This window comes from Eucyclogobius newberryi, unplaced genomic scaffold (genome assembly GCF_026437365.1).
Source record: "Eucyclogobius newberryi isolate DKJ021-1_F unplaced genomic scaffold, fEucNew1.0.hap1 SCAF_4, whole genome shotgun sequence".
Lineage (NCBI taxonomy): Eukaryota > Metazoa > Chordata > Actinopteri > Gobiiformes > Gobiidae > Eucyclogobius > Eucyclogobius newberryi.
Genome location: NW_027316056.1, coordinates 39,946,380 through 39,973,565, shown reverse-complemented (window position 1 = coordinate 39,973,565; position 27,186 = coordinate 39,946,380). Strand labels below are relative to the sequence as shown.

General features: G+C 48.4%; 1 protein-coding gene across 1 annotated transcript in view; it reads left to right on the top strand.

The window, feature by feature from the left end:
- The window catches only part of cacna1ab (calcium channel, voltage-dependent, P/Q type, alpha 1A subunit, b), a 196,529-nt gene that overhangs the window by 108,517 nt on the left and 60,826 nt on the right, over positions 1 to 27,186 (top strand). The window contains exons 29-36 of the mRNA XM_072464008.1: positions 9,121 to 9,220; positions 11,246 to 11,406; positions 11,730 to 11,867; positions 13,368 to 13,569; positions 13,804 to 13,968; positions 14,068 to 14,178; positions 15,505 to 15,588; positions 25,677 to 25,793. Of these exons, the coding sequence (XP_072320109.1) occupies positions 9,121 to 9,220; positions 11,246 to 11,406; positions 11,730 to 11,867; positions 13,368 to 13,569; positions 13,804 to 13,968; positions 14,068 to 14,178; positions 15,505 to 15,588; positions 25,677 to 25,793 (1,078 nt within the window). The remainder of the gene's footprint in view (positions 1 to 9,120; positions 9,221 to 11,245; positions 11,407 to 11,729; positions 11,868 to 13,367; positions 13,570 to 13,803; positions 13,969 to 14,067; positions 14,179 to 15,504; positions 15,589 to 25,676; positions 25,794 to 27,186) is intronic.

Genomic DNA, 27,186 nt, shown 5'->3' with positions numbered 1-27,186 from the left:
TCCCAGAAACCCGACTTCTCATCTCAGAAACCCGACTTCTCGTCTCAGAAACCCGACTTCTCATCCCAGAAACCCGACTTCTCATCTCAGAAACCCGACTTCTCATCTCAGAAACCCGACTTCTCGTCTCAGAAACCCGACTTCTCATCCCAGAAACCCGACTTCTCATCTCAGAAACCCGACTTCTCATCTCAGAAACCCGACTTCTCATCTCAGAAACCCGACTTCTCATCCCAGAAACCCGACTTCTCATCTCAGAAACCCGACTTCTCGTCTCAGAAACCCGACTTCTCATCCCAGAAACCCGACTTCTCATCTCAGAAACCCGACTTCTCATCTCAGAAACCCGACTTCTCGTCTCAGAAACCCGACTTCTCATCCCAGAAACCCGACTTCTCATCTCAGAAACCCGACTTCTCATCTCAGAAACCCGACTTCTCGTCTCAGAAACCCGACTTCTCATCTCAGAAACCCGACTTCTGATCCCAGAAACCCGACTTCTCATCTCAGAAACCCGACTTCTCGTCTCAGAAACCCGACTTCTCATCCCAGAAACCCGACTTCTCATCTCAGAAACCCGACTTCTCATCTCAGAAACCCGACTTCTCGTCTCAGAAACCCGACTTCTCATCTCAGAAACCCGACTTCTCATCTCAGAAACCCGACTTCTCATCTCAGAAACCTGACTTCTCATCCCAGAAACCCGACTTCTCATCCCAGAAACCCGACTTCTCATCTCAGAAACCCGACTTCTCGTCTCAGAAACCCGACTTCTCATCTCAGAAACCCGACTTCTCATCTCAGAAACCCGACTTCTCGTCTCAGAAACCCGACTTCTCATCCCAGAAACCCGACTTCTCATCTCAGAAACCCGACTTCTCATCACAGAAACCCGACTTCTCGTCTCAGAAACCCGACTTCTCATCTCAGAAACCCGACTTCTCATCTCAGAAACCCGACTTCTCATCTCAGAAACCCGACTTCTCTTCTCAGAAACCCGACTTCTCTTCTCAGAAACCCGACTTCTCATCCCAGAAACCGGACTTCTCATCTCAGAAACCCGACTTCTCGTCTCAGAAACCCGACTTCTCATCTCAGAAACCCGACTTCTCATCCCAGAAACCCGACTTCTCATCTCAGAAACCCGACTTCTCGTCTCAGAAACCCGACTTCTCATCTCAGAAACCCGACTTCTCATCTCAGAAACCCGACTTCTCGTCTCAGAAACCCGACTTCTCATCCCAGAAACCCGACTTCTCATCTCAGAAACCCGACTTCTCATCACAGAAACCCGACTTCTCGTCTCAGAAACCCGACTTCTCATCTCAGAAACCCGACTTCTCATCCCAGAAACCCGACTTCTCATCTCAGAAACCCGACTTCTCGTCTCAGAAACCCGACTTCTCATCCCAGAAACCCGACTTCTCATCTCAGAAACCCGACTTCTCATCTCAGAAACCCGACTTCTCGTCTCAGAAACCCGACTTCTCATCCCAGAAACCCGACTTCTCATCTCAGAAACCCGACTTCTCATCTCAGAAACCCGACTTCTCGTCTCAGAAACCCGACTTCTCATCTCAGAAACCCGACTTCTCGTCCCAGAAACCCGACTTCTCATCTCAGAAACCCGACTTCTCGTCCCAGAAACCCGACTTCTCATCCCAGAAACCCGACTTCTCGTCTCAGAAACCCGACTTCTCATCTCAGAAACCCGACTTCTCGTCTCAGAAACCCGACTTCTCATCTCAGAAACCCGACTTCTCGTCTCAGAAACCCGACTTCTCATCTCAGAAACCCGACTTCTCATCTCAGAAACCCGACTTCTCATCTCAGAAACCTGACTTCTCATCCCAGAAACCCGACTTCTCATCTCAGAAACCTGACTTCTCATCTCAGAAACCCGACTTCTCATCTCAGAAACCCGACTTCTCATCCCAGAAACCCGACTTCTCATCTCAGAAACCTGACTTCTCATCCCAGAAACCCGACTTCTCATCTCAGAAACCTGACTTCTCATCTCAGAAACCTGACTTCTCATCTCAGAAACCTGACTTCTCATCCCAGAAACCCGACTTCTCATCTCAGAAACCCGACTTCTCGTCTCAGAAACCCGACTTCTCATCCCAGAAACCCGGCTTCTCATCTCAGAAACCCGACTTCTCATCTCAGAAACCCGACTTCTCGTCTCAGAAACCCGACTTCTCATCCCAGAAACCCGACTTCTCATCTCAGAAACCCGACTTCTCATCTCAGAAACCCGAGCGTGAATGCAGCAAAAGGATCGGGACAGATTGTTCTATCCTCGGGCGTTTTCAGGTGACCTCTTGATCTGAGCCTGTAAAGGTGTGTCCACAGTGGAGCTCTGCGTCTGGACCCTCTCCCCCCCTCTCCCCCTCGCTCCCCCTCCTCCCTCCCTCCCTCCCTGAACCCAGTCCGTGCGGGTGAGGCTGCCCCAGACATCTGTAACCCTTTAATAGACCAGGACCTGCTCTAGCTCAGGTTTAACTAAACTAAATGTTGTGAAGGTTCTGGAGACGCAGGTACTTCTCTCTGTCCTTCTGCATGAGGGTGAGGGGAGGGGGGAGGGGCATGCTGCTGGAGCCGGGGGGGAGGGGCAGGGGCACGGGGAAAGTCTCATTTACCTCGTTTATGAACCTGTTCATGCTTTGGCCCTTTTACCTTTGCATGGGATGTAAACAAACAATATTTAACTCATCATTCATCCAACACCTAAAGGTTTGACGCCCCTAGTGGTCAAAAGATCTAACGCTCACTGCGTTCATATGCACAGAGGACTCTTGTCCAAGTCGACATCAGGTCAAAGAACCTAATCGGTGCGAACAGGAACTGAGAGACGTGCAGGCGCTAGTGATTCAGCATGAAGGCTGCGTGATATATATATATATATATATATATATATGATGTCAATTCAACAGAAATGCGTTTAACGATGTCTTTAAATGTTTTAAAGACATCGTGGTTTATGTATCAAGCAAATTATACCTTCAAAACAGCATTCCTGTTTTTGATTACCACCACTAATTAGCACCAAAACTTTAGCTATACGCGCTAATAAAAACGCTTTGAATCGTTTGGACGAGTCTGTTTAAGTTAAGTTGAAGTCAGACTTCGACAGTTATCCGGTTTTCCTGGCGTTCATGTAAACGCAGTGACCAACAAAGTGACTTCCAAATGCCCCTTGACTCTGTCCACAGCATGACCCCTGACCCCCCTGTAAAGTTCCTGATTATTTTTGTGCCGCTCACAACTCCAAAAATATCATCTGTAAAAAGTATATATTGAAATAAACATGGAGAGATATTTTCTTTCACTTTTATACAAATTGCATGTAATCTGAGAAAATATCTTCAATCTAGAGGTGCAGCTCCCTCTGCTTGTCCTAAACTCTGGTGGTTTGCATGTGGGAGGGGCTCTGATGGTGGCAGATTGGTTTAAACGGTGATTAGAGTGATAAGATCAGGACGAGAGGATCGAGCGGCGCTTCAAAGCTGCTCAGAGTCTTCACTGTTACTTTTGTCATTTATTTTATACTTTTTTCCTCTTGAAATCTTAAAGTGCAGATGACAGGTTCAACTGCCAATCTTACAACAACAACAAAGTAGTAAATATAATTATATTTGGTTGGCTCTGGCTCTGGCTCTAGTGCAACCTCTAGTTCTGGCTCTAGCTTTAGCTCTAGCTTTAGCTCTAGCTTTAGCTCTAGCTCTAGCTCTAGCTTTAGCTCTAGCTTTAGCTCTAGCTTTAGCTCCTGCTTTAGCTCCAGCTCCAGCTCTAGCTTTAGCTTTAGCTCTGGCTCTGGCTCTGGCTCTGGCTCTGGCTCTAGCTCTAGCTCTAGCTCTAGTTCTAGCTCTAGCTTTAGCTCTAGCTTTAGCTCCAGCTCCAGCTCCAGCTCTAGCTCTAGCTCTAACTCTAACTCTAACTCTAGCTCTAGCTCTAGCTCTAGCTCTAGCTCTAGCTCTAACTCTAACTCTAGCTCTAGCTCTAGCTCTAGCTCTAGTTCTAGCTCTAGCTTTAGCTCTAGCTTTAGCTCCTGCTTTAGCTCCAGCTCCAGCTCCAGCTCTAGCTCTAGCTCTAGCTCTAGTTCTAGCTCTAGCTTTAGCTCTAGCTTTAGCTCCTGCTTTAGCTCCAGCTCCAGCTCCAGCTCTAGCTCTAGCTCTAGCTCTAGCTCTAGCTCTAGCTCTAACTCTAGCTCTAGTTCTAGCTCTAGCTCTAGCTCTAGCTCTAGCTCTAGTTCTAGCTCTAGCTCTAGCTCTAGCTTTAGCTCCTGCTTTAGCTCCAGCTCCAGCTCCAGCTCTAGCTCTAGCTCTAGCTCTAGCTCTAGCTCTAGCTCTAGCTCTAACTCTAGCTCTAGTTCTAGCTCTAGCTCTAGCTCTAGCTCTAGTTCTAGCTCTAGCTCTAGCTCTAGTTCTAGCTCTAGCTTTAGCTCTAGCTTTAGCTCCTGCTTTAGCTCCAGCTCCAGCTCCAGCTCTAGCTCTAGCTCTAGCTCTAGCTCTAGCTCTAGCTCTAGCTCTAACTCTAGCTCTAGTTCTAGCTCTAGCTCTAGCTCTAGCTCTAGTTCTAGCTCTAGCTCTAGCTCTAGCTCTAGCTCTAACTCTAGCTCTAGTTCTAGCTCTAGCTCTAGCTCTAGCTCTAGTTCTAGCTCTAGCTCTAGCTCTAGTTCTAGCTCTAGCTCTAGCTCCAGCTCCAGCTCCAGCTCTAGCTCCAGCTCTAGCTCTAGCTCCAGCTCTAGCTCTAGCTCTGGATCTATATTTATTTGACACTATTATTTTGTGTATTCGTGACATGGAGAGATTCCTTTTGCACAACTCAGCGTTCAATCTATGTTTCACAAACCGACACTTGAAACCATGATAAATATTGTATTATCCTACAAAATGAAAAACCTGTCATTTGCACTGATGTCTAATGTGTCTAAAACTGCAACATTAACATTTCTTCCCAGTGAAACACACAAAAGTCTTTTATGATCCATCTCCGTCCATCTCATCCATGTCTTTCCTCTGGTTCCAACTTTCTGTGTCTCAATGTCTGTCTGTCTGCTTTACACCCTCCCTCCTTCCTTCTCTCCCTCCCTCCCTCCTTCCTTCTTTCCCTCCCTCCCTCCCTCCCTCCCTCCCTCCCTCCTTCCTTCTTTCCCTCCCTCCCTCCCTCCTTCCTTCTTTCCCTCCCTCCCTCCCTCCCTCCTTCCTTCCTTCTCTCCCTCGCTCCTTCCCTCCTTCCTTCCTTCCTTCCTTCTCTCCCTTCCTCCCTCCTTCCTTCCCTCCTTCCTTCCTTCTCTCCCTCCCTCCCTCCTTCCTCCCTCCTTCCTTCCCTCCTTCCTTCCTTCTCTCCCTCCCTCCCTCCTTCCTTCCTTCCTTCCCTCCCTCCTTCCTTCTCTCCCTCCCTCCTTCCTTCCTTCCTTCCTTCCTTCTTCCTTCTTTCCTTCTCTCTTTCCCTTTCTTACGCTCTTGTCTTTCCCTCTCTCTCTGTATATTATGCTGTATTCTTCTTGTCCACGTGCACATATTTCTGCCCTCTTGGCGGCTGCCTCTCCACAGGAGCAGTACTCGGTAAAGTCCCTCAGCCCTCTTCCTTCTCCTCCTCCTCCTCCTCCTCCTCCTCCCAAACTGCTCTTCACCTCCAGATCCAAAACAAAATGGCTTCTCTCTCTTTCTTTCTTTGTTCGTTCGTGCTCATTCACGCCGTGCCGTCGCCTTCACACCATCAGCTGATTCTAACGCATTATATCCATCTCTGTAAATGGAGTCAATGAAACGGTCCCTTCCTCGAGTTCACAGGCACGGTTCAGTCGTAGGACGCCAGCCATGCGCAGAGTTAAGGGAAGGACGCATTCAAAATCACAACGCAAACATAAACGATTGATAGAAATGTGTAGATTTCAAAAGGCCAGAGTGCAGATGAAACCCTTTCGGTTGTACGCGCCGCTGAGCAGAACTGTGAGCGTCTGTATCGCTGCGACGACCAGGCGACTTTAAAAATAATCCGACTCGATCGTGGTAATTGTCAGCTGTAAGACCCGTACATAAAGACCTTATGAAAGCAAACTGTCAATGATTGGGGATGCAGGTTTCGATCCAAAAATAACCGCTAAACTTTCCTCGCGGATTCTATTTCACTGAAATGACTGGCAAACCGAGGCTCCAACTGACAGAGAACGCGTTTAACCGTTTCTGGAGAGCGAAATTGTGAAAATATGTTATTGTCGGGGCTAAAGAAACGAGCGTGACCGACACAAACTCGATAAATGACAATCTCCGCCGTCTTCGTCCAACCACAGCACAGCAGCGGCGTTCGTATTTATTCAGACGAGTCCCGCCGAGCGTTAGACGCAGTTCGAACACGTTGGCGTCGTGTGGCTCCTCCCCGTCTCGTCGGTCCCAGTCCGTGACCTCCGACCTCTCCGGGCTTTACTCCTAAGACCCTGAAGTCTCTCTTGGCTCCATCACTGCTGCGCACACATAGATAATCAATGCCCCCAACAAACTCTCCTCCACCTGCCAAGTCTTAATCTATCAATCTCCGGTCGGCTGCCAAGACCTGATCAATCCATCTGCACTCAATTATACTGTCCTTAACGGCGGCAGCACTTTCCACTCACGATAAGTCAGCGTGACACGTCGACAGGGCCGTTTACCCGTCAGCGGGCGCGCGCACCAGGCATCTGCACTCCGGATCGAAGCCTTGTCTTGATATTTCTGGTGCAAAGTGGGAGTTTCAACATGTGGAGTCTGTTGCAAAGGCATGACAGGTTCACCGTCTTTCACATCGTTTACACCAGAGTCCGCGCAGACAAACGTGAGTCCAGCCAACACCAGGTGGATGAAAAGACTGTTGTGCAGGTCCTTTCAGCCACATTTTCCTGATTCACAAACGCTTTTAACACAATTTGGCGTCGCACAAAAGAACACTAGATAACAACTGCTTTATTATATTTTTGTGGGTAAAACAATAATTCACAAGGCTTTATCAGCTTTGCCCGTCCAGTTCTGAACCAGGATTAAAACTAGGATTAGACTCTAAAAACACTACATCAGACCAGGACTAAACTATTACCAAACCAGGTCTAAAGCTGAATTAAACAAGAGTCAAATCAAATCAATTTATTTTTGTAAGGCCCAAAATCACAACAACAGTTGCCTCTGAGGGCCACAGGGAGAAATGAATCAACAATGTCTGTGGTGGCGATGGAGTCAGACAATGTCTGTGGTGGCGAGGGACGATGTCCCAGAGTCCTCTGTCCTTAGACTCTCCTTCTCGGCCAGGAAAAACTACAAAAAAAACCTCTTTGGGAAAAAAGCGTAGAAACCTGGAGGAGTTCCAGTGAAGGAGAGATCCGACTCTCACAGACGGACACAAGGAGACTGGAGCTGGACCCACTCTTCAGGCAGATGAGGGACCGACTGAGGCGAGCTGGACCCACTCTTCAGGCAGATGAGGGACCAACTGAGGCGAGCTGGACCCACTCCTCAGGCAGATGAGGGACCGTCTGAGTCGAGCTGGACCCACTCTTCAGGCAGAAGAGGGACCGTCGGAGGCGAGCTGGACCCACTCTTCAGGCAGAAGAGGGACCGTCGGAGGCGAACTGGACCCACTCTTCAGGCAGATGAGGGACCGTCCACACAGGGCAGGGACCACTTCACCAGGGGAGGGGCATCTGGGTCCACAGGTCCTCAGGAGTGAGAGAAAGAAAAGAAGGCGGTGACCAGTTTGCAAGTGGAATCAAAAAATAAATATTGTTTGATAGCATAAGTAGTAGAAGAAGAAGAGGATAGTGCTCAAGCTGTCATACTTCCCCCAGCATAGTTACTCCTAGGGCAGCGTAGCTAAAGCTGTGGGTTTATATTACTGTTCCTAACTAGTCTGACCATAAGCGATTTCGAAGAGGAACGTTTTAATTCTGGACTTAAATGAAGAGACTGTGTCAGCATATTTAACATGGGTCGGGAGCTGATTCCATAACACAGGAGCTTGGTAGCTAAACGCTCTACCTCCTACAGTACTTTTAGAGACTCTTGGCACCACCAGAAGGCCGGCATTCTGAGAGCGAAGAGCTCTGTTTGGATGATATGGTTCTAGAGCATCTTTGAGGTAGGATGGGGCCATGTCATTTATGGCTTTGTAGGTCAAGAGTAGAATTTTGAATTTGATTCTAAACTGGACAGGAGCCAGTGAAGAGACTTCAGCACCGGCGTAATGTGCTCTCTTCTTTTTGTTCCTGTTAGTAATCTTGCTGCTGCATTTTGAACCAGTTGAAAGCTTTTTATGGAGCTTTTAGGACTCACTTAGGCAGGATTCTTCTGATTTTGGCTCTTGTTGCGCAAATGGAAATAGGCTGTTTTACAAGCTTGATTTATATGAGCTTTAAATGAGAGCTCCTGGTCAAATAAGACTCCAAGGTTTCCAAAGAGCACATGTATATATTTTTGATATTCTGAAAATTGGGCCCAGATCAGTCTGTTTGGAGGGCTGGGTTTGGCCCACGAGCCTGCTATTTAGTTTTCAATAACACAATATTATTGACATATTATAGACCAAGACCTTTGCCTAAGATGTCTTCTTAAATAAGTATCTAATTATATCCTATCTTATGAAGATTTGTATGTGAGAGACAGTTTTTGGAGATTTTATTCACCTCCCCAATAGCCTTACTTGTGAAGTACTTCTGGAATGAAAAGTACAGGTTAGTGGAAGAGTCGTAATACCTTCCCCTTGATTTGCGACGGTAGATTGACCTTTTGCAGACAGACTGGTGCAAACGATGTGAAAGTATGAATCGTGATTTGGCAGATTCAAAAACACAGGATTATCCCTCACATAATCCTTGAGCAGCCATGTTTGAAACGAACCGAAGCGAACGACGTTTTAAAAAGAAAGAAAGAGGTTTGGCTGGGCACTCCGCCGGGAGCTGCCTGTCCATCTGAATGACCAGCACCTGCTTTGAGCCTGACCGCCTCACGTCCACACACAGTCCATGAAACCCTCTGGCTTCATGTGTGACCAGCAGCACTTTACAGGACGCACTCCGAGCCGTAGACCTCACTCCGGGCGTTAAGTCTGCGCTGACGCCGTGTTGTTGTTGTTCCCTCGCCCGGCCTGCAGGGGGAGCAGTAAAAGCAAAGACATCAGCACGATCAAGTCCCTGCGAGTGCTGCGAGTGCTGCGTCCTCTGAAGACCATCAAACGCCTGCCCAAACTCAAGGTCAGAGTCACGGCTGCAGACAAATGTTCACGTCGCTAACTTCTGCTAAATCGACTTTTATTTAGGCTTTCATGTAGTTTTCATCCAATATTACATCACCAGCTCCGCCAACAAAGGCTCGGGTAAAGTAGCAGATGCTAATTTTCCATATTTAACGGACGTCAGATCTAAATATCAACAGTTTAAAGTCTTTATGATAGAAATAAGCAACAATTTCCAGGGTAGTAATGTCAGTTTGCCTGTTTCTCTGTTTCAAAACATGGAAAAATGCAAATTTTCAACCAAAATATTGGAAAGAAATGAATAAAGCATCGCAGAGTGTTTTATCTGGGCCTCAGAACTCCTGCCATGGACACAATAAATGGATACTTTTGGAACGTACTTCTGGCAGCAGGAAAAAGGCCAAAAAATAATGACACAAACTGCAGCGATGATCAAACACCAACACTGACAACTCTGATAATTATTACACTTATTCTTGCCTCAACAAAGCATCAACACGACTCAACTCACAGTGAACAAATAGTTTAAGGATTCAGGGTTTGTAATGACTTAACTAATACTCTATTCCTAATTCCTGGCCCTAATAGTGACTAAACATGAATCAAGCTTGATAGTCTTTGTTTGTGCTTTGTTAATTAAAGTGTAGTTACTATAAAGGGGCATCAGTCTAATTCGTGTTAAAGTACATGAACTACATAATTACTTAGAAATCCTGCGACCTCGCCGTGACCTCCCCCGTGACTTCCCTCGTGACCTTGTTTGTGACCTGCCCCTGACCTCCCCGTGACCTCCCCCTGACGTGCCCCGTGACCTCCCCCTGACCTCCTCCTGAAGTGCCCCATGACCTCCCCAATACCTGCCCCTGACCTCTGCCGTGACCTCCTCCTGACCTCGCCCCTGACTTTGCCGTAATGTCCCCTTGACCTCCCCCGTGACTTCCCTTGTGACCTACGCCCTGACCTCCCCCTAACCTCCCCCTGACGAGCCCCGTAACCTTCCCCTGACGTCCCCTGTGACCTCCCCCTGACCTCCCCCTAACCTCCCCCTGACGAGCCCCGTAACCTTCCCTGATGTCCCCCGTGACCTCCCCCTGACCTCCCCCTAACCTCCCCCTGACAAGCCCCGTGACCTACCCCCTGACCTCCCCCTAACCTCCCCCTGACAAGCCCCGTGACCTACCCCCTGACCTCCCCCTGACGAGCCCCGTGACCTTCCCCTGACGTCCCCCGGGACCTCCACCGTGACGTCCCCCGTGACCTCCCCTTGACCTCCCCCGTGACTTCCCTCGTGACCTTGTTTGTGACCTGCCCCTGACCTCCCCGTGACCTCCCCCTGACGTGCCCCGTGACCTCCCCCTGACCTCCTCCTGAAGTGCCCCATGACCTCCCCAATACCTGCCCCTGACCTCTGCCGTGACCTCCTCCTGACCTCGCCCCTGACTTTGCCGTAATGTCCCCTTGACCTCCCCCGTGACTTCCCTTGTGACCTACGCCCTGACCTCCCCCTAACCTCCCCCTGACGAGCCCCGTAACCTTCCCCTGACGTCCCCTGTGACCTCCCCCTGACCTCCCCCTAACCTCCCCCTGACGAGCCCCGTAACCTTCCCTGATGTCCCCCGTGACCTCCCCCTGACCTCCCCCTAACCTCCCCCTGACAAGCCCCGTGACCTACCCCCTGACCTCCCCCTAACCTCCCCCTGACAAGCCCCGTGACCTACCCCCTGACCTCCCCCTGACGAGCCCCGTGACCTTCCCCTGACGTCCCCCGGGACCTCCACCGTGACGTCCCCCGTGACCTCCCCTTGACCTCCCCCGTGACTTCCCTTGTGACCTACGCCCTGATTTCCCCCTAACCTCCCCCTGACGAGCCCCGTAACCTTCCCCTGACGTCCCCCGTGACCTCCCCCTGACCTCCCCCTAACCTCCCCCTGACGAGCCCCGTGACCTCCCCCTGACCTCCCCCTGACCTCGCCTCTGACCTCGCCTCTGACCTCCCCCCTGACCTCCCCGTCTCTGCGTGCAGGCGGTGTTTGACTGCGTGGTGAACTCTCTGAAGAACGTCCTGAACATCCTCATCGTCTACATGCTCTTCATGTTCATCTTCGCCGTCGTGGCCGTGCAGCTCTTCAAAGGACGATTCTTCTACTGCACCGACGAGTCCAAGGAGTTCGAGCGCGACTGCAGGTCCGAGAAACACACCAGCCAATCAGAGCGCAGTGCTGAGGAACGTGCTGACCAGACGTGTAATGCAGATTAGTACACACGCGGTGGTCAGAGTACAAATACAAAATAAAATGTACACATATTAATACTAATTAGTTAACGAATTACAGTTGCATGGGTAGAATTATACTTAATTACAGTTTATTATGTGTAAAAAGGAACAAACGTCTCGGTTTCATTTCTGTGTCTGCGCTGCCCTCTTGTGGCGGCTGTAAGCGTCACAGGCTCTGGTCTGTGCGTTCGATCTGTGAAATGATGTTAAATGTGAGTATTTTCTGTTCCAGGGGCGAGTATCTGGTGTACGATCGAGACGAGGTCAAAGCTCAGAAGCGGGAGTGGAAGAAGTACGATTTTCACTACGACAATGTGGCTTGGGCCCTGCTCACCCTCTTCACTGTGTCCACTGGAGAGGGGTGGCCCCAGTGAGTACTGCTACTACTACTACTGCTACTACTACTACTGCTACTACTACTACTGCTACTACTACTACTGCTACTACTACTACTGCTACTACTACTACTGCTACTACTACTACTACTACTGCTACTACTACTACTGCTACTACTACTACTACTACTACTACTACTACTGCTACTACTACTACTACTACTACTGCTACTACTGCTACTGCTACTACTACTACTACTACTACTACTACTACTACTGCTACTACTACTACTGCTACTACTACTACTGCTACTACTACTACTACTACTGCTACTGCTACTACTACTACTACTACTACTACTACTACTACTACTACTACTACTACTACTGCTACTACTACTACTGCTACTACTACTACTACTACTGCTACTACTACTACTGCTACTACTACTACTGCTACTCCTACTACTGCTACTACTACTACTGCTACTCCTACTACTGCTACTCCTACTACTGCTACTACTACTACTGCTACTACTACTACTACTACTACTACTACTACTACTACTGCTACTACTACTACTGCTACTCCTACTACTGCTACTACTACTACTACTACTACTGCTACTACTACTACTACTACTACTACTGCTGCTACTACTACTACTGCTACTCCTACTACTACTACTGCTACTCCTACTACTACTACTGCTACTACTACCATTGCTACTCCTACTACTGCTACTACTACTACTGCTACTACTACTACTGCTACTCCTACTACTGCTACTACTACTACTACTACTACTACTACTACTACTACTACTGCTACTACTACTACTACTACTACTACTGCTACTTCTACTCCTACTACTGCTACTACTACTACTACTACTACTACTGCTACTACTGCTACTACTACTACTACTACTACTACTGCTACTACTGCTACTCCTACTGCTACTCCTGCTACTGCTACTCCTACTACTGCTACTACTACTACTACTACTACTACTGCTACTACTACTACTACTACTACTACTACTACTACTCCTACTGCTACTGCTACTCCTACTACTGCTACTACTACTACTCCTACTACTGCTACTACTACTACTACTACTACTACTACTGTTAGAGCAGCACACATTCAAACTGTGTCCACTAGGGGGGGGGGGCTTTTTCTGAGGCACACAGCGGGCACACAGCGGGCTCACAGCGGGCACACACCGGGCTCACAGCGGGCTCACACCGGGCACACAGCGGGCTCACACCGGGCACACACCGGGCTCACACCGGGCTCACAGCGGGCACACACCGGGCACACACCGGGCTCACACCGGGCACACTGTATTTGTTGAGGAGATCCACTTTTGTCTCGTGACCCGCAGTGATCACATTTAGAGATCTGAGTCTGATAAGAGAGTGGGACTGTGTGGACGAGGGGTCGGGGGGTCGAGGGATCGGGGGGTCGGGGGCAGGGGGAGACATTCAGATTCAGTCCGTTCTAACCCGCCGCGTGCTTCTGTTGACAGGGTGTTGAAACACTCGGTGGACTCCACTTATGAGAACCAGGGCCCCAGCCCGGGATACAGGATGGAGATGTCCATCTTTTACGTGGTGTACTTCGTTGTCTTCCCCTTCTTCTTCGTAAACATCTTTGTGGCTCTCATCATCATCACCTTCCAAGAACAAGGAGACAAGATGATGGAGGACTACAGCCTCGAGAAGAACGAGGTCAGTCTTTTGAATCCTTTCTCGTGATTAACATTAGCAGGGCGTGTGAAGCTAACTGGAGGCACTGCTCCGTCTGAAGCTCTGTGATTTAAGCTAGACTTGGTTTTAAAACAATCTGACCGTAAAGAGATGGTTTAATTTTTAACAATACTGTACGTTCGAAGAAAAAGGTTTGCTGAGGTCGTCCTGTCTTTGGGTTATTGCGTCTAACGTGTGTGTGTTTCCGTGCCGCAGAGAGCCTGCATCGACTTCGCCATAAACGCCAGGCCCCTGACGCGCCACATGCCCAAGAACAAGCTCAGTTTCCAGTACCGCATGTGGCAGTTCGTCGTCTCGCCTCCGTTCGAGTACAGCATCATGGCTCTGATCGCGCTCAACACCATCGTCCTCATGATGAAGGTGCGGCCGCCGTCTTCACCGTGTGCTCTCCGTGTGTTTGTGGAAAGCTGTGCCTCATGTGTGCTCTCCGTGTTCGTTCCCGTGTTCGTTCCCGTGTAGTTTGACGGAGCTTCGCAAGCCTTCGATAACGTCCTGAAGAACCTCAACATCGTCTTCACCACCTTCTTCTTCATGGAGTCCATTTTGAAGGTCATCGCCTTCGGGCCTCTGGTGAGACACAGCAACGCTGACGGTGCTGACGGCGGCGGCTCAGTGGTCTGACACGCAGCACTTATGCACAGCTCAGACTCACATGTTTAACCTCTGGTTCTGGTTTTGGTTCAGGTTCAGGTTCTGGTTCAGGTTCAGGTGGATTAAGGTGCACATTCGGGTTCAGGTTGAGTGTGTGATGTTTTAGTTTAGCCAGAGGACTTTCAAACCTCAGATTCAGGAGGAGCAGGTTTTGGCCCTGGAACACTGGACCAGCTCTAGACTCTCCATCGGGTGCTCGAGGGTTCAAGGGAGTTTGCACAGTCACATGTGCTTTGTGGATCTGGAGAAGGCTTTCGACCGTGTCCCTCGGGGTGTCCTTTGGGGGGTGTCCTTTGGGGGGTGTCCTTTGGCGGGTGTCCTTTGGGGGGTGCTCCGGGAGTACGGGGTCCGGGGCCCTTTGCTGAGGGCTGTCCGGTCCCTGTATGACCGGAGCAGGAGCTGTGTTCATTACAGTAAGTCAGACCTGTTCCCAGTGCATGAGGGACTCCTCAGGGCTGCGCTTTGTCACTGCTTCTGTTCATTGTTTTTATGGACAGTCAGGGGTCGGGGGGACCACAGGATCTCATCTCAGCTGTTTGCACTTACTCTAAGTGTGAGGGAAGGATGGAGCGTGAGCTTGACATTTGGTGCGGTGCAGTGTCTATAGGGATGGGGTGAGGAGCTCAGCCACACGGGAGGAGCAGATTTCAGGGTGCGGTTGTCTTCTGTGACACTGCGTTAACTCTCAGTGTAAATGTACACGCCCAGGGCCGTGAGCGTCGTCGTGGTGTTCCTGAACTGAACGATGGGACTCTATCTTACTCGGGCCGGATTAAAACGCTGTGTTTCTGACGACTTGTGCAAGGCAAAGTGTGATGTTCAGATGACAGAAATCATCCAATCGTGATCCGAGTAGTGTTTTCAATCCAAACCAACTTGAACTGTGGTTTCCGGTGAAAATAGAACTCAGTAGAACCTTTGCGTTGTCTGTTTTGACCAAAAGAAACTGAACGTTCATATATTAGAGAAGCTTGTTTAGATTTATTCCAGGAGGCAATATTTACAGCTTTGTGGCTTATGTAGTTTTAAATATTTGTAATCGTATAAATGACATTATGTTTCCTCACATCACAGTTGTTTGTCAGGTTGTTTGGGGTGAAATAGGGTGAAATGGGGTGAAATGGGGCCTGAGAGGAGAAGTGTGTGGACCTCTTGAGCAGTGTGTTTAGTCCAGTAGATGTTCTGTAACGATCGTGGGTTGAATGCGTCGCAGAAGCTCTGAAACTGTGACGTGTTTCTGCTCAGAACTTCTTCCGAGACGCCTGGAACATCTTCGACTTCGTCTCGGTCCTCGGCAGCATCACGGACATTTTGGTCACGGAGTTGGGGGTGAGTCCGCTTCTGATTGGCTCTTTTCCACGCATTCACTTTATCTTCTCTTTTTTCACAGTCGACTCCTGCCGTAAAGCTGAAAGTGTCGCTCCTGTTCAGAATGTGTTTATTAAACTGTGTTAACATTTGTAACAAACGCCATGTTCCAGGTTTGTCACTGTCGCGGCATTTGATACATTTATACTTATTTATTCAGCTGTTTTTGTATAGTCCTAGTCATAATATATCTATATATTTCAGCCTCTCTTTGGCGATCGACTCTTACACAACTGTGTTTCCATCCTGAATGCCTAAAAGTATATAAATATATATATATATGTAATATATGTCATATTATATTATATATATTGTATAAATAAAAGCAGTCGAATCGAATCAAAAACAAAACCGTAGAAGAGTTCAATAAATTCAAATAAATAAAATCTTAAGAGGATCACACAACTCATAAGGAAGAACATGAGGAAGAACATGAGAACATGAGGAAGAACATGAGGCAGAACATGAGGCAGAATGTGTGGCAGAACGTGTGGAAGAACATGAGGAAGAACATGAGGCAGAACATGAGGAAGAACATGAGGCAGAACATGAGGCAGAACATGAGGCAGAACATGAAGAAGAACATGAGGAAGAACGTGTGGAAGAACATGAGGAAGAACATGAGGCAGAACATGAGGAAGAACATGAGGAAGAACATGAGGCAGAATGTGTGGAAGAACATGAGGAAGAACATGAGAACATGAGGAAGAACATGAGGCAGAACGTGTGGAAGAACATGAGAACATGAGGAAGAACATGAGGCAGAACATGAAGAAGAACATGAGGAAGAACATGAAGCAGAACATGAGGAAGAACGTGAGGAAGAACGTGAGGCAGAACATGAGGAAGAACATGAAGCAGAACATGAAGAAGAACGTGAGGAAGAACATGAAGCAGAACATGAGGAAGAACGTGAAGCAGAACATGAAGAAGAACATGAGGAAGAACATGAGAACATGAGGAAGAACATGAGGCAGAACATGAAGAAGAACATGAGGAAGAACATGAAGCAGAACATGAGGAAGAACGTGAAGCAGAACATGAAGAAGAACATGAGGAAGAACATGAGGCAGAACATGAGGAAGAACATGAGAACATGAGGAAGAACATGAAGAAGAACGTGAGGAAGAACGTGAAGAAGAACATGAGGCAGAACATGAGGAAGAACATGAGAACATGAGGCAGAACATGAAGAAGAACGTGAGGAAGAACGTGAGGCAGAACATGAGGAAGAACATGAGAACATGAGGAAGAACATGAGGAAGAACATGAAGAAGAACATGAGGCAGAACATGAGGAAGAACATGAGGCAGAACATGAGGAAGAACATGAGGCAGAACATGAGGAAGAACATGAGAACATGAGGAAGAACATGAGGAAGAACATGAGGAAGAACATGAGGAAGAACATGAGGAAGAACATGAGGAAGAACATGAGGCAGAACATGAGGAAGAACATGAGAACATGAGGAAGAACACAAGAACATGAGGAAGAAGGTGAGGAAGAACATGAGGCAGAACATGAGGAAGAACATGAGGAAGAACACGAGGCAGAACATGAAGAAGAACATGAGGTAGAACATGAGGAAGAACGTGAGGCAGAACATGAGGAAGAACATGAGGCAGAACGTTTGGAAGAACATGAGGAAGAACGTGAGGAAGAACATGAGGCAGAACGTGTGGAAGAACATGAGGAAGAACATGAGGCAGAACATGAGGCAGAACATGAGGAAGAACATGAGGCAGAACATGAGGAAGAACATGAGGAAGAACATGAGGCAGAACATGAGGAAGAACATGAGGCAGAACATGAGGAAGAACGTGTGGAAGAACATGAGGAAGAACATGAGGAAGAACATGAGGCAGAACATGAGGCAGAACATGAGGAAGAACATGAGGCAGAACATGAGGAAGAACATGAGGAAAAACATGAGGAAAAACATGAGGCAGAACATGAGGAAGAACATGAGGCAGAATGTGAGGCAGAACGTGAGGCAGAACATGAGGCAGAACATGAGAACATGAGGCAGAACATGAGGCAGAACATGAGGCAGAACATGAGGAAGAACAGGAGGCAGAACATGAGGAAGAACATGAGGCAGAACATGAGGAAGAAGATGAGGCAGAACATGAGGAAGAACATGAGGAAGAACGTGAGGAAGAACGTGAGGCAGAACATGAGGCAGAACATGAGGAAGAACATGAGAACATGAGGAAGAACACGAGAATATGAGGAAGAAGGTAAGGAAGAACATGAGGCAGAACATGAGGAAGAAGATGAGGCAGAACATGAGGAAGAACATGAGACAGAACATGAGAACATGAGGAAGAACATGAGGAAGAACATGAGGAAGAAGATGAGGCAGAACATGAGGAAGAACGTGAGGAAGAACGTGAGGCAGAACATGAGGAAGAACGTGAGGCAGAACATGAGGAAGAAGATGAGGCAGAACATGTGGAAGAACATGAGGAAGAACGTGAGGCAGAACATGAGGAAGAACATGAGGCAGAACATGAAGAAGAACATGAGGCAGAACATGAAGAAGAACATGAAGAAGAACATGAGGAAGAAGATGAGGCAGAACATGAGGAAGAACATGAGGAAGAACACGAGAACATGAGGAAGAAGGTGAGGAAGAACATGAGGCAGAACATGAGGAAGAACATGAGGCAGAACATGAGGAAGAACATGAGGCAGAACATGAGGCAGAACATGAGGAAGAACGTGAGGCAGAACGTGAGGCAGAACATGAGGCAGAACATGAGGCAGAACATGAGGCAGAACATGAGGAAGAACATGAGGAAGAACATGAGGCAGAACATGAGGCAGAACATGAGGAAGAACATGAGGAAGAACATGAGGAAGAACATGAGGAAGAACATGAGGAAAAACATGAGGAAAAACAGGAGGAAGAACATGAGGCAGAACATGAGGAAGAACATGAGGAAGAACACGAGGCAGAACATGAAGAAGAACATGAGGAAGAACGTGAGGCAGAACATGAGGAAGAAGATGAGGAAGAACATGAGGAAGAACATGAGGAAAAACATGAGGAAAAACAGGAGGAAGAACATGAGGCAGAACATGAGGAAGAACATGAGGAAGAACACGAGGCAGAACATGAAGAAGAACATGAGGAAGAACGTGAGGCAGAACATGAGGAAGAAGATGAGGCAGAACATGAGGAAGAACATGAGGAAGAACATGAGGCAGAACATGAGGCAGAACATGAAGAAGAACATGAGGAAGAAGATGAGAACATGAGGCAGAACATGAGGAAGAACATGAGAACAGGAGGAAGAACATGAGGAAGAACATGAGGCAGAACATGAGGAAGAACATGAGGAAAAAGATGAGGAAGAAGATGAGGCAGAACATGAGGAAGAAGATGAGAACAGGAGGAAGAACATGAGAACATGAGGAAGGTGAGGCAGAACATGAGGCAGAACATGAGGAAGAACATGAGGAAGAACATGAGGAAAAAGATGAGGAAGAACATGAGAAAATGAGGAAGAACATGAGGAAGAACATGAGGCAGAACATGAGGAAGAACATGAGGAAAAAGATGAGGAAGAAGATGAGGCAGAACATGAGGAAGAAGATGAGAACAGGAGGAAGAACATGAGAACATGAGGAAGTTGAGGCAGAACATGAGGAAGAACATGAGGAAAAAGATGAGGAAGAACATGAGAAAATGAGGAAGAACATGAGGAAGAACATGAGGCAGAACATGAGGAAGAACATGAGGAAAAAGATGAGGAAGAAGATGAGGCAGAACATGAGGAAGAAGATGAGGCAGAACATGAGAACATGAGGCAGAACATGAGAACATGAGGAAGAACATGAGGAAGAACATGAGAACATGAGGAAGAACACGAGAACATGAGGAAGAACATGAGGAAGAACACGAGGCAGAACATGAAGAAGAACATGAGGAAGAAGATGAGGCAGAACATGAGGCAGAACATGAGAACATGAGGAAGAACATGAGGAATAACATGAGGCAGAAGATGAGGAAGAACATGAGGCAGAACATGAGGAAGAACATGAGGCAGAACATGAGGAAGAACATGAGGCAGAACATGAGGCAGAACATGAGGAAGAACGTGAGGCAGAACGTGAGGCAGAACATGAGGCAGAACATGAGGCAGAACATGAGGAAGAACATGAGGAAAAACAGGAGGAAGAACATGAGGCAGAACATGAGGCAGAACATGAGGAAGAACGTGAGGCAGAACGTGAGGCAGAACATGAGGCAGAACATGAGGCAGAACATGAGGAAGAACATGAGGAAAAACAGGAGGAAGAACATGAGGCAGAACATGAGGCAGAACATGAGGCACAACGTGAGGCAGAACGTGAGGCAGAACGTGAGGAAGAACATGAGGCAGAACTTGAGGCAGAACATGAGGAAGAAGATGAGGAAGAACGTGAGGCAGAACATGAGGAAGAACATGAGAACATGAGGAAGAACACGAGAATATGAGGAAGAAGGTGAGGAAGAACATGAGGCAGAACATGAGGATGAAGATGAGGCAGAACATGAGGAAGAACATGAGACAGAACATGAGAACATGAGGAAGAACATGAGGAAGAAGATGAGGCAGAACATGAGGAAGAACGTGAGGAAGAAGATGAGGCAGAACATGAGGAAGAACATGAAGAAGAACATGAGGCAGAACATGTGGAAGAACATGAGGAAGAACGTGAGGCAGAACATGAGGAAGAAGATGAGAACATGAGGAAGAACACGAGGCAGAACATGAAGAAGAACATGAGGAAGAACATGAGGAAGAACATGAGGCAGAACATGAAGAAGAACATGAGGCAGAAGATGAGAACATGAGGAAAAACATGAGGAAGAACATGAGGAAGAACATGAGGAAAAAGATGAGGAAGAACATGAGAAAATGAGGAAGAACATGAGGAAGAACATGAAGAAGAACATGAGGCAGAACTCCAAAGTTCTCCGTTGGATTTATTGTGCCAAACTCCAAATTGCAAAAATGGAGGAAATCCGGGAAGTTTGAAACGTGAATTACCGAAGGCTCGACGCGATAGGATCATGACGTTTTTTTAATCAGGAAACGAAGGTTAAAAATGCTGAAACGTGCGATTCACAAACGCACGTCCGCGTCCACGGCGTCGCCGGGACGACCGCCAAAGAGACGCTGACCGCGCGTGTGTCCATTGTGTGCGTCCCGTTTGACCGCCGCAGTAATGATGCTCTCTCTGTCTCTTTACATGCTTTCTTTAACCCCTCTCCTTTGGCCCCTCCCCCTCTGACAAATCCATCCAATCGAAATGCACTATGACTCCTCCTCACATCGTGTGCTCCGCCCATCCGTGCCGCGCCATGCCGTGTGGTGATGGCGCTGTGGCGTTCGCCCCATGACCCACGACCCCCCCCCCCCCCCCCCCCCCCCCCCCCCAAAAAAAAAAAAACTTGAATTCAAACTCCTCCCCCTTCTCCTCCCACTCAAACTGTATCTGTGTCACCCACTCCACCCATCCACCCTTCTACATACTGGCACATGTAGAATCTGGTTGGTTTGTAATTTCTCTCTCGAAACTCAATGCTGCATCCTCATTGGTCATGCCTCGCCCCCTCGCCCCGCCCCCTGAGCCTCGCCCCGTTCCACGTGCATGTGCTTCCTGAATCAGAGGATGTTTTATTGGCTTTTTGTCGAACTAGGAACGCGCTTCGGCGTTAAGGCGCAAAACAAAGAGCGATGACAGTGAATGAAATTTAAACTGTGATAAAGTGAGACCTAAAGGCGTAAAAAATACAAAATAATACAACGGAAAAGTATCTAAACTAAATTTGTAAATTGACTGTGCTTGGTATATTTGTATATAAAAGTACACAGTACACGGGTGAAATGCAGGTCAAAATATAAAATATATTAACGTAAGTCTAGGATTATTTCACTCTAAAATGTTATAGTTGGTGGTTATATACGTTTAATATGTCGATATCAAGTAAAAGTCTACCAATTTACAATTCAGTTTGTGCAGAAATGGTCTTCATTATGCGCCCCCTACAGGTCAGACGACTCATTGAACTAAATACACAGCGAAGATAAATATATTTTGAATTTTGCTAAAAATAATTTTAAAAAATATCACAGAATAGCACATTTTTAGGTTTATAATGTCACTTCCTGTTTGTACTTGATGACATCACACTAGGAAATTACCCAAAACTCATCTAATGTCACATTTTTTAATTTGACAGATAAAAATACATTAGAGCGACTTTATTTTGTTGAATAAACGTGTAAAGAGTCAAAAAAGTTGTTTCTTTGTGTAAATTCTGCATAAACTTTGAATGGAATAGTGCGATGTCACTTCCTGTCATTTTCTACAGATTTTTCAAGGTTTTCCCCACAAACATCTGCTCGATTAATGTTAAACTGTAATTTATATGTACGATAGGTATAAATACACCAAATAAAGTCAACATTGTAACATCGTAAAAAACCTGTCAGAGGCATTTTAAAAGGTTCTACAAGTCTAAAAGTCATTTTACGGTATTTGGTTGGACTCCATTAAATGAAAAGAGATGAGTAGTAACTGTACGTCTGACGTCTGATTTATATTTGTAATAAGTATTTAGAAGGAAAAATGTTTAATAATAAGGCAGATAAAAAAAGATTAAAAAAAGATCTAAAGAAATAAATCACATGTTAAAGAGCGAGAAACACAAATTTAGTTGGAAAAGTAATCAAGTGTCCGAAAACGATTATATTGATGCCAATGTAATCGCCCCCTTCTGGTTACGCGTCGTCAGGATTGTCGGTTGCCATCGGTTACCGTCCAGACTCGTCGAAGCGAAGAATGATGCGTTGCATTAAGACACAAGCTGCTTAAACCCTTTGTGAATGCTTGAGTCTCTGCATGAGGAGGACCAAGACCCTTTGACCCTGATTTGACCCCGATTTGACCTTGAAATCTGCCGTGCCTGAAGCTGCCTGCCCTCCCCTCCCTCCCCCCCTCCCTCCCTCATGCCCCACAACTCTGCCCGTCCACCACCGGCAAACCACAGCCACCGGCTCAAAGTCTGACCGTTTAACACACGCTCGAGTCAGGCCGCCCCAAACAAATGGTCTGTTTTCTGTAACCGACCCAACATGTTTCAAGTGGGTCGGTCGGTAAATTCGTTTTTATTTTACTTTGAATCCAAAAAATGTTTTGCCATTTTTTGAGTTGGAATGACCGCCAGGGGTCAGGCTTCAACAGTCCAGGGGTCAGACTTCAACAGTCCAGGGGTCAGGCTTCAACAGTCCAGGGGTCAGACTTCAACAGTCCAGGGGTCAGACTTCAACAGTCCAGGGGTCAGACTTCAACAGTCCAGGGGTCAGACTTCAACAGTCCAGGGGTCAGGCTTCAACAGTCCAGGGGTCAGACTTCAACAGTCCAGGGGTCAGACTTCAACAGTCCAGGGGTCAGGCTTCAACAGTCCAGGGGTCAGACTTCAACAGTCCAGGGGTCAGGCTTCAACAGTCCAGGGGTCAGACTTCAACAGTCCAGGGGTCAGACTTCAACAGTCCAGGGGTCAGACTTCAACAGTCCAGGGGTCAGGCTTCAACAGTCCAGGGGTCAGACTTCAACAGTCCAGGGGTCAGACTTCAACAGTCCAGGGGTCAGGCTTCAACAGTCCAGGGGTCAGACTTCAACAGTCCAGGGGTCAGGCTTCAACAGTCCAGGGGTCAGACTTCAACAGTCCAGGGGTCAGACTTCAACAGTCCAGGGGTCAGGCTTCAACAGTCCAGGGGTCAGACTTCAACAGTCCAGGGGTCAGGCTTCAACAGTCCAGGGGTCAGACTTCAACAGTCCAGGGGTCAGACTTCAACAGTCCAGGGGTCAGGCTTCAACAGTCCAGGGGTCAGACTTCAACAGTCCAGGGGTCAGACTTCAACAGTCCAGGGGTCAGACTTCAACAGTCCAGGGGTCAGACTTCAACAGTCCAGGGGTCAGGCTTCAACAGTCCAGGGGTCAGACTTCAACAGTCCAGGGGTCAGACTTCAACAGTCCAGGGGTCAGGCTTCAACAGTCCAGGGGTCGGACTTCAACAGTCCAGGGGTCAGGCTTCAACAGTCCAGGGGTCAGGCTTCAACAGTCAAGGGGTCAGACTTCAACAGTCCAGGGGTCAGGCTTCAACAGTCCAGGGGTCGAGCTTCAACAGTCCAGGGGTCAGACTTCAACAGTCCAGGGGTCGGACTTCAACAGTCCAGGGGTCGGGCTTCAACAGTCCAGGGGTCAGACTTCAACAGTCCAGGGGTCGGGCTTCAACAGTCCAGGGGTCAGACTTCAACAGTCCAGGGGTCAGACTTCAACAGTCCAGGGGTCAGACTTCAACAGTCCAGGGGTCAGACTTCAACAGTCCAGGGGTCGGGCTTCAACAGTCCAGGGGTCGGGCTTCAACAGTCCAGGGGTCAGACTTCAACAGTCCAGGGGTCGGGCTTCAACAGTCCAGGGGTCGGGCTTCAACAGTCCAGGGGTCGGGCTTCAACAGTTCAGGGGTCAGACTTCAACAGTCCAGGGGTCAGACTTCAACAGTCCAGGGGTCAGACTTCAACAGTCCAGGGGTCAGACTTCAACAGTCAAGGGGTCGGGCTTCCCAATCGGGAGACTAAATCTGCCCATTTTTAAGATATTTCAATCGACCTTTTGTATCCTTTATTATCCTTTATTTTGGTAGCAAAGGCGAGCGGGGGGAACATGCGGGGGACACGGGCACCGCCATGTTTGTTGTGATGACGCTGCTGGGCGTGTTTCCCTCCCAGAATGCATTGCGTAAGTAAAATTTAAATCAAGCCACACCATGATAGAGAGCAGGGCAGTGGCGCCAGCGGAGGCAAACCAAATTGTAAAAGACAATATAGGTTCTCTCCTGTGTGGTCTACGCACATGCTTTGCGCAATGTGTTATTTGTCCGTTGGGATGAAAGATAGGTTTCTCCAGCGCTTTATTTGGCGCATTGGGAAAGTCGGCGAAATAGTTGAAAAATAAAAGAATTTGGCGTTTTCTTAACAAAATGCTGATACATTTTTTTCATTTGGCTAGTTTTATACGTGGTCGGTCGGGTTACGGCAAACAGACATTATTTTGCTCAGCCTTATCATCAGTTTTTTCACTGACGGAGAAGATGTCGAGCTTCTTGCCAGTTTTTGTTTTTGATAAACTTAGTGATCACAAACCTGACCACCACAATGACCTATAAACCAGGTCAAAACAACAATTCTGACCTGTCTCCGCCTCCATTTTTAAACCACGCCCTCTGATGTAATGCACACGACAGAACAGTAAGACGTAAAACACCATCCTCGCGTTCACATTCACGGTGCTGTGCGGTTGCCGTGCGGTTGCCGTGGTCGGCGGACAGAGCGTTCCTCCATCTTGTGTGGCCTGCTCGTCCCCAAAGATCAGTGCATTTTCCTGAAAAAAAAACAACAACGACGACGACAACTTGTTAGAACGAGATTGGATGACGACTTCCGAGTTTTCTTTTGTTCTGGTTTCTTTCCTCTCTCTTCCTGTCTTTTTATTTGTCTCTCGGGTCGGTTCTGTTTGACTCTCTCTCTCCTCTCTGCACTGCACAAAAGGAACGTCCGCACGGGTTCAAACGACCGCCGCTCAGAATATTCATCTGGATTTGAGGAGTTTCATTAGTTTGGATTTATTTACGACGATCAGGAGTTTATATTAATTAGCTTTATCTGCTAAAGGAACATACACTTAAATCATGAACAATGACTTAATCTTAATGAACTAATGGGTTATTCAGACCTATTAGTACTTCCTGCATTAAGTCTTTGTTGTTATGAAGGCTAATTACGGTGTGATTATCATAAAGTGACATGATGTGTAGGTTTAATGATGAATATGTCTAAACTTGTCCAAACTCCTTAAATGAGTTCCGTATCGCGCATCGCGGTGGTTCGAGCCGCTGTGGACGCTCCTCTGCAGCGCGCTCTGGTTTTAGTCGCTTTTCTCGGACTCAGCATTGCCGCGGTGACGGTGTTAAAGAGTCTGTTTCTGTCCAGAATAACTTCATAAACCTGAGCTTCCTGAGGCTGTTCCGAGCGGCTCGACTCATCAAGCTGCTGCGACAGGGAGAGACCATCCGCATCCTGCTCTGGACCTTTGTGCAGTCCTTCAAGGTAAGACCACCCTCTGTGCCACATGAGACCCTCGCGTAAGTGCTGCACAGACCACCCTCTGCGCCACGAGAGACCCTCCTGTAGGTGCTGCACAGACCACCCTCTGTGCCACGAGAGACCCTCCTGTAGATTCTGCACAGACCACCCTCTGGGCCACGAGAGACCCTCCTGTAGGTGCTGCACAGACCACCCTCTGGGCCACGAGAGACCCTCCTGTAGGTGCTGCACAGACCACCCTCTGTGCCACGAGAGACCCTCCTGTAGATGCTGCACAGACCACCCTCTGGGCCACGAGAGACCCTCCTGTAGGTGCTGCACAGACCACCCTCTGTGCCACGAGAGACCCTCCTGTAGGTGCTGCACAGACCACCCTCTGCGCCACGAGAGACCCTCCTGTAGGTACTGCACAGACCACCCTCTGTGCCACGAGAGACCCTCCTGTAGATGCTGCACAGACCACCCTCTGTGCCACGAGAGACCCTCCCGTAGGTGCTGCACAGACCACCCTCTGTGCCACGAGAGACCCTCCTGTAGGTGCTGCACAGACCACCCTCTGTGCCACGAGAGACCCTCCTGTAGGTGCTGCACAGACCACTCTCTGGGCCACGAGAGACCCTCCTGTAGATGCTGCACAGACCACCCTCTGTGCCACGAGAGACCCTCCTGTAGATTCTGCACAGACCACCCTCTGGGCCACGAGAGACCCTCCTGTAGGTGCTGCACAGACCACCCTCTGGGCCACGAGAGACCCTCCTGTAGGTGCTGCACAGACCACCCTCTGTGCCACGAGAGACCCTCCTGTAGATGCTGCACAGACCACCCTCTGGGCCACGAGAGACCCTCCTGTAGGTGCTGCACAGACCACCCTCTGTGCCACGAGAGACCCTCCTGTAGGTGCTGCACAGACCACCCTCTGCGCCACGAGAGACCCTCCTGTAGGTGCTGCACAGACCACCCTCTGCGCCACGAGAGACCCTCCTGTAGGTGCTGCACAGACCACCCTCTGTGCCACGAGAGACCCTCCTGTAGATGCTGCACAGACCACCCTCTGCGCCACGAGAGACCCTCCTGTAGGTGCTGCACAGACCACCCTCTGGGCCACGAGAGACCCTCCTGTAGATGCTGCACAGACCACCCTCTGGGCCACGAGAGACCCTCCTGTAGATGCTGCACAGACCACCCTCTGCGCCACGAGAGACCCTCCTGTAGGTGCTGCACAGACCACCCTCTGTGCCACGAGAGACCCTCCTGTAGATGCTGCACAGACCACCCTCTGGGCCACGAGAGACCCTCCTGTAGGTGCTGCACAGACCACCCTCTGTGCCACGAGAGACCCTCCTGTAGATGCTGCACAGACCACCCTCTGCGCCACGAGAGACCCTCCTGTAGGTGC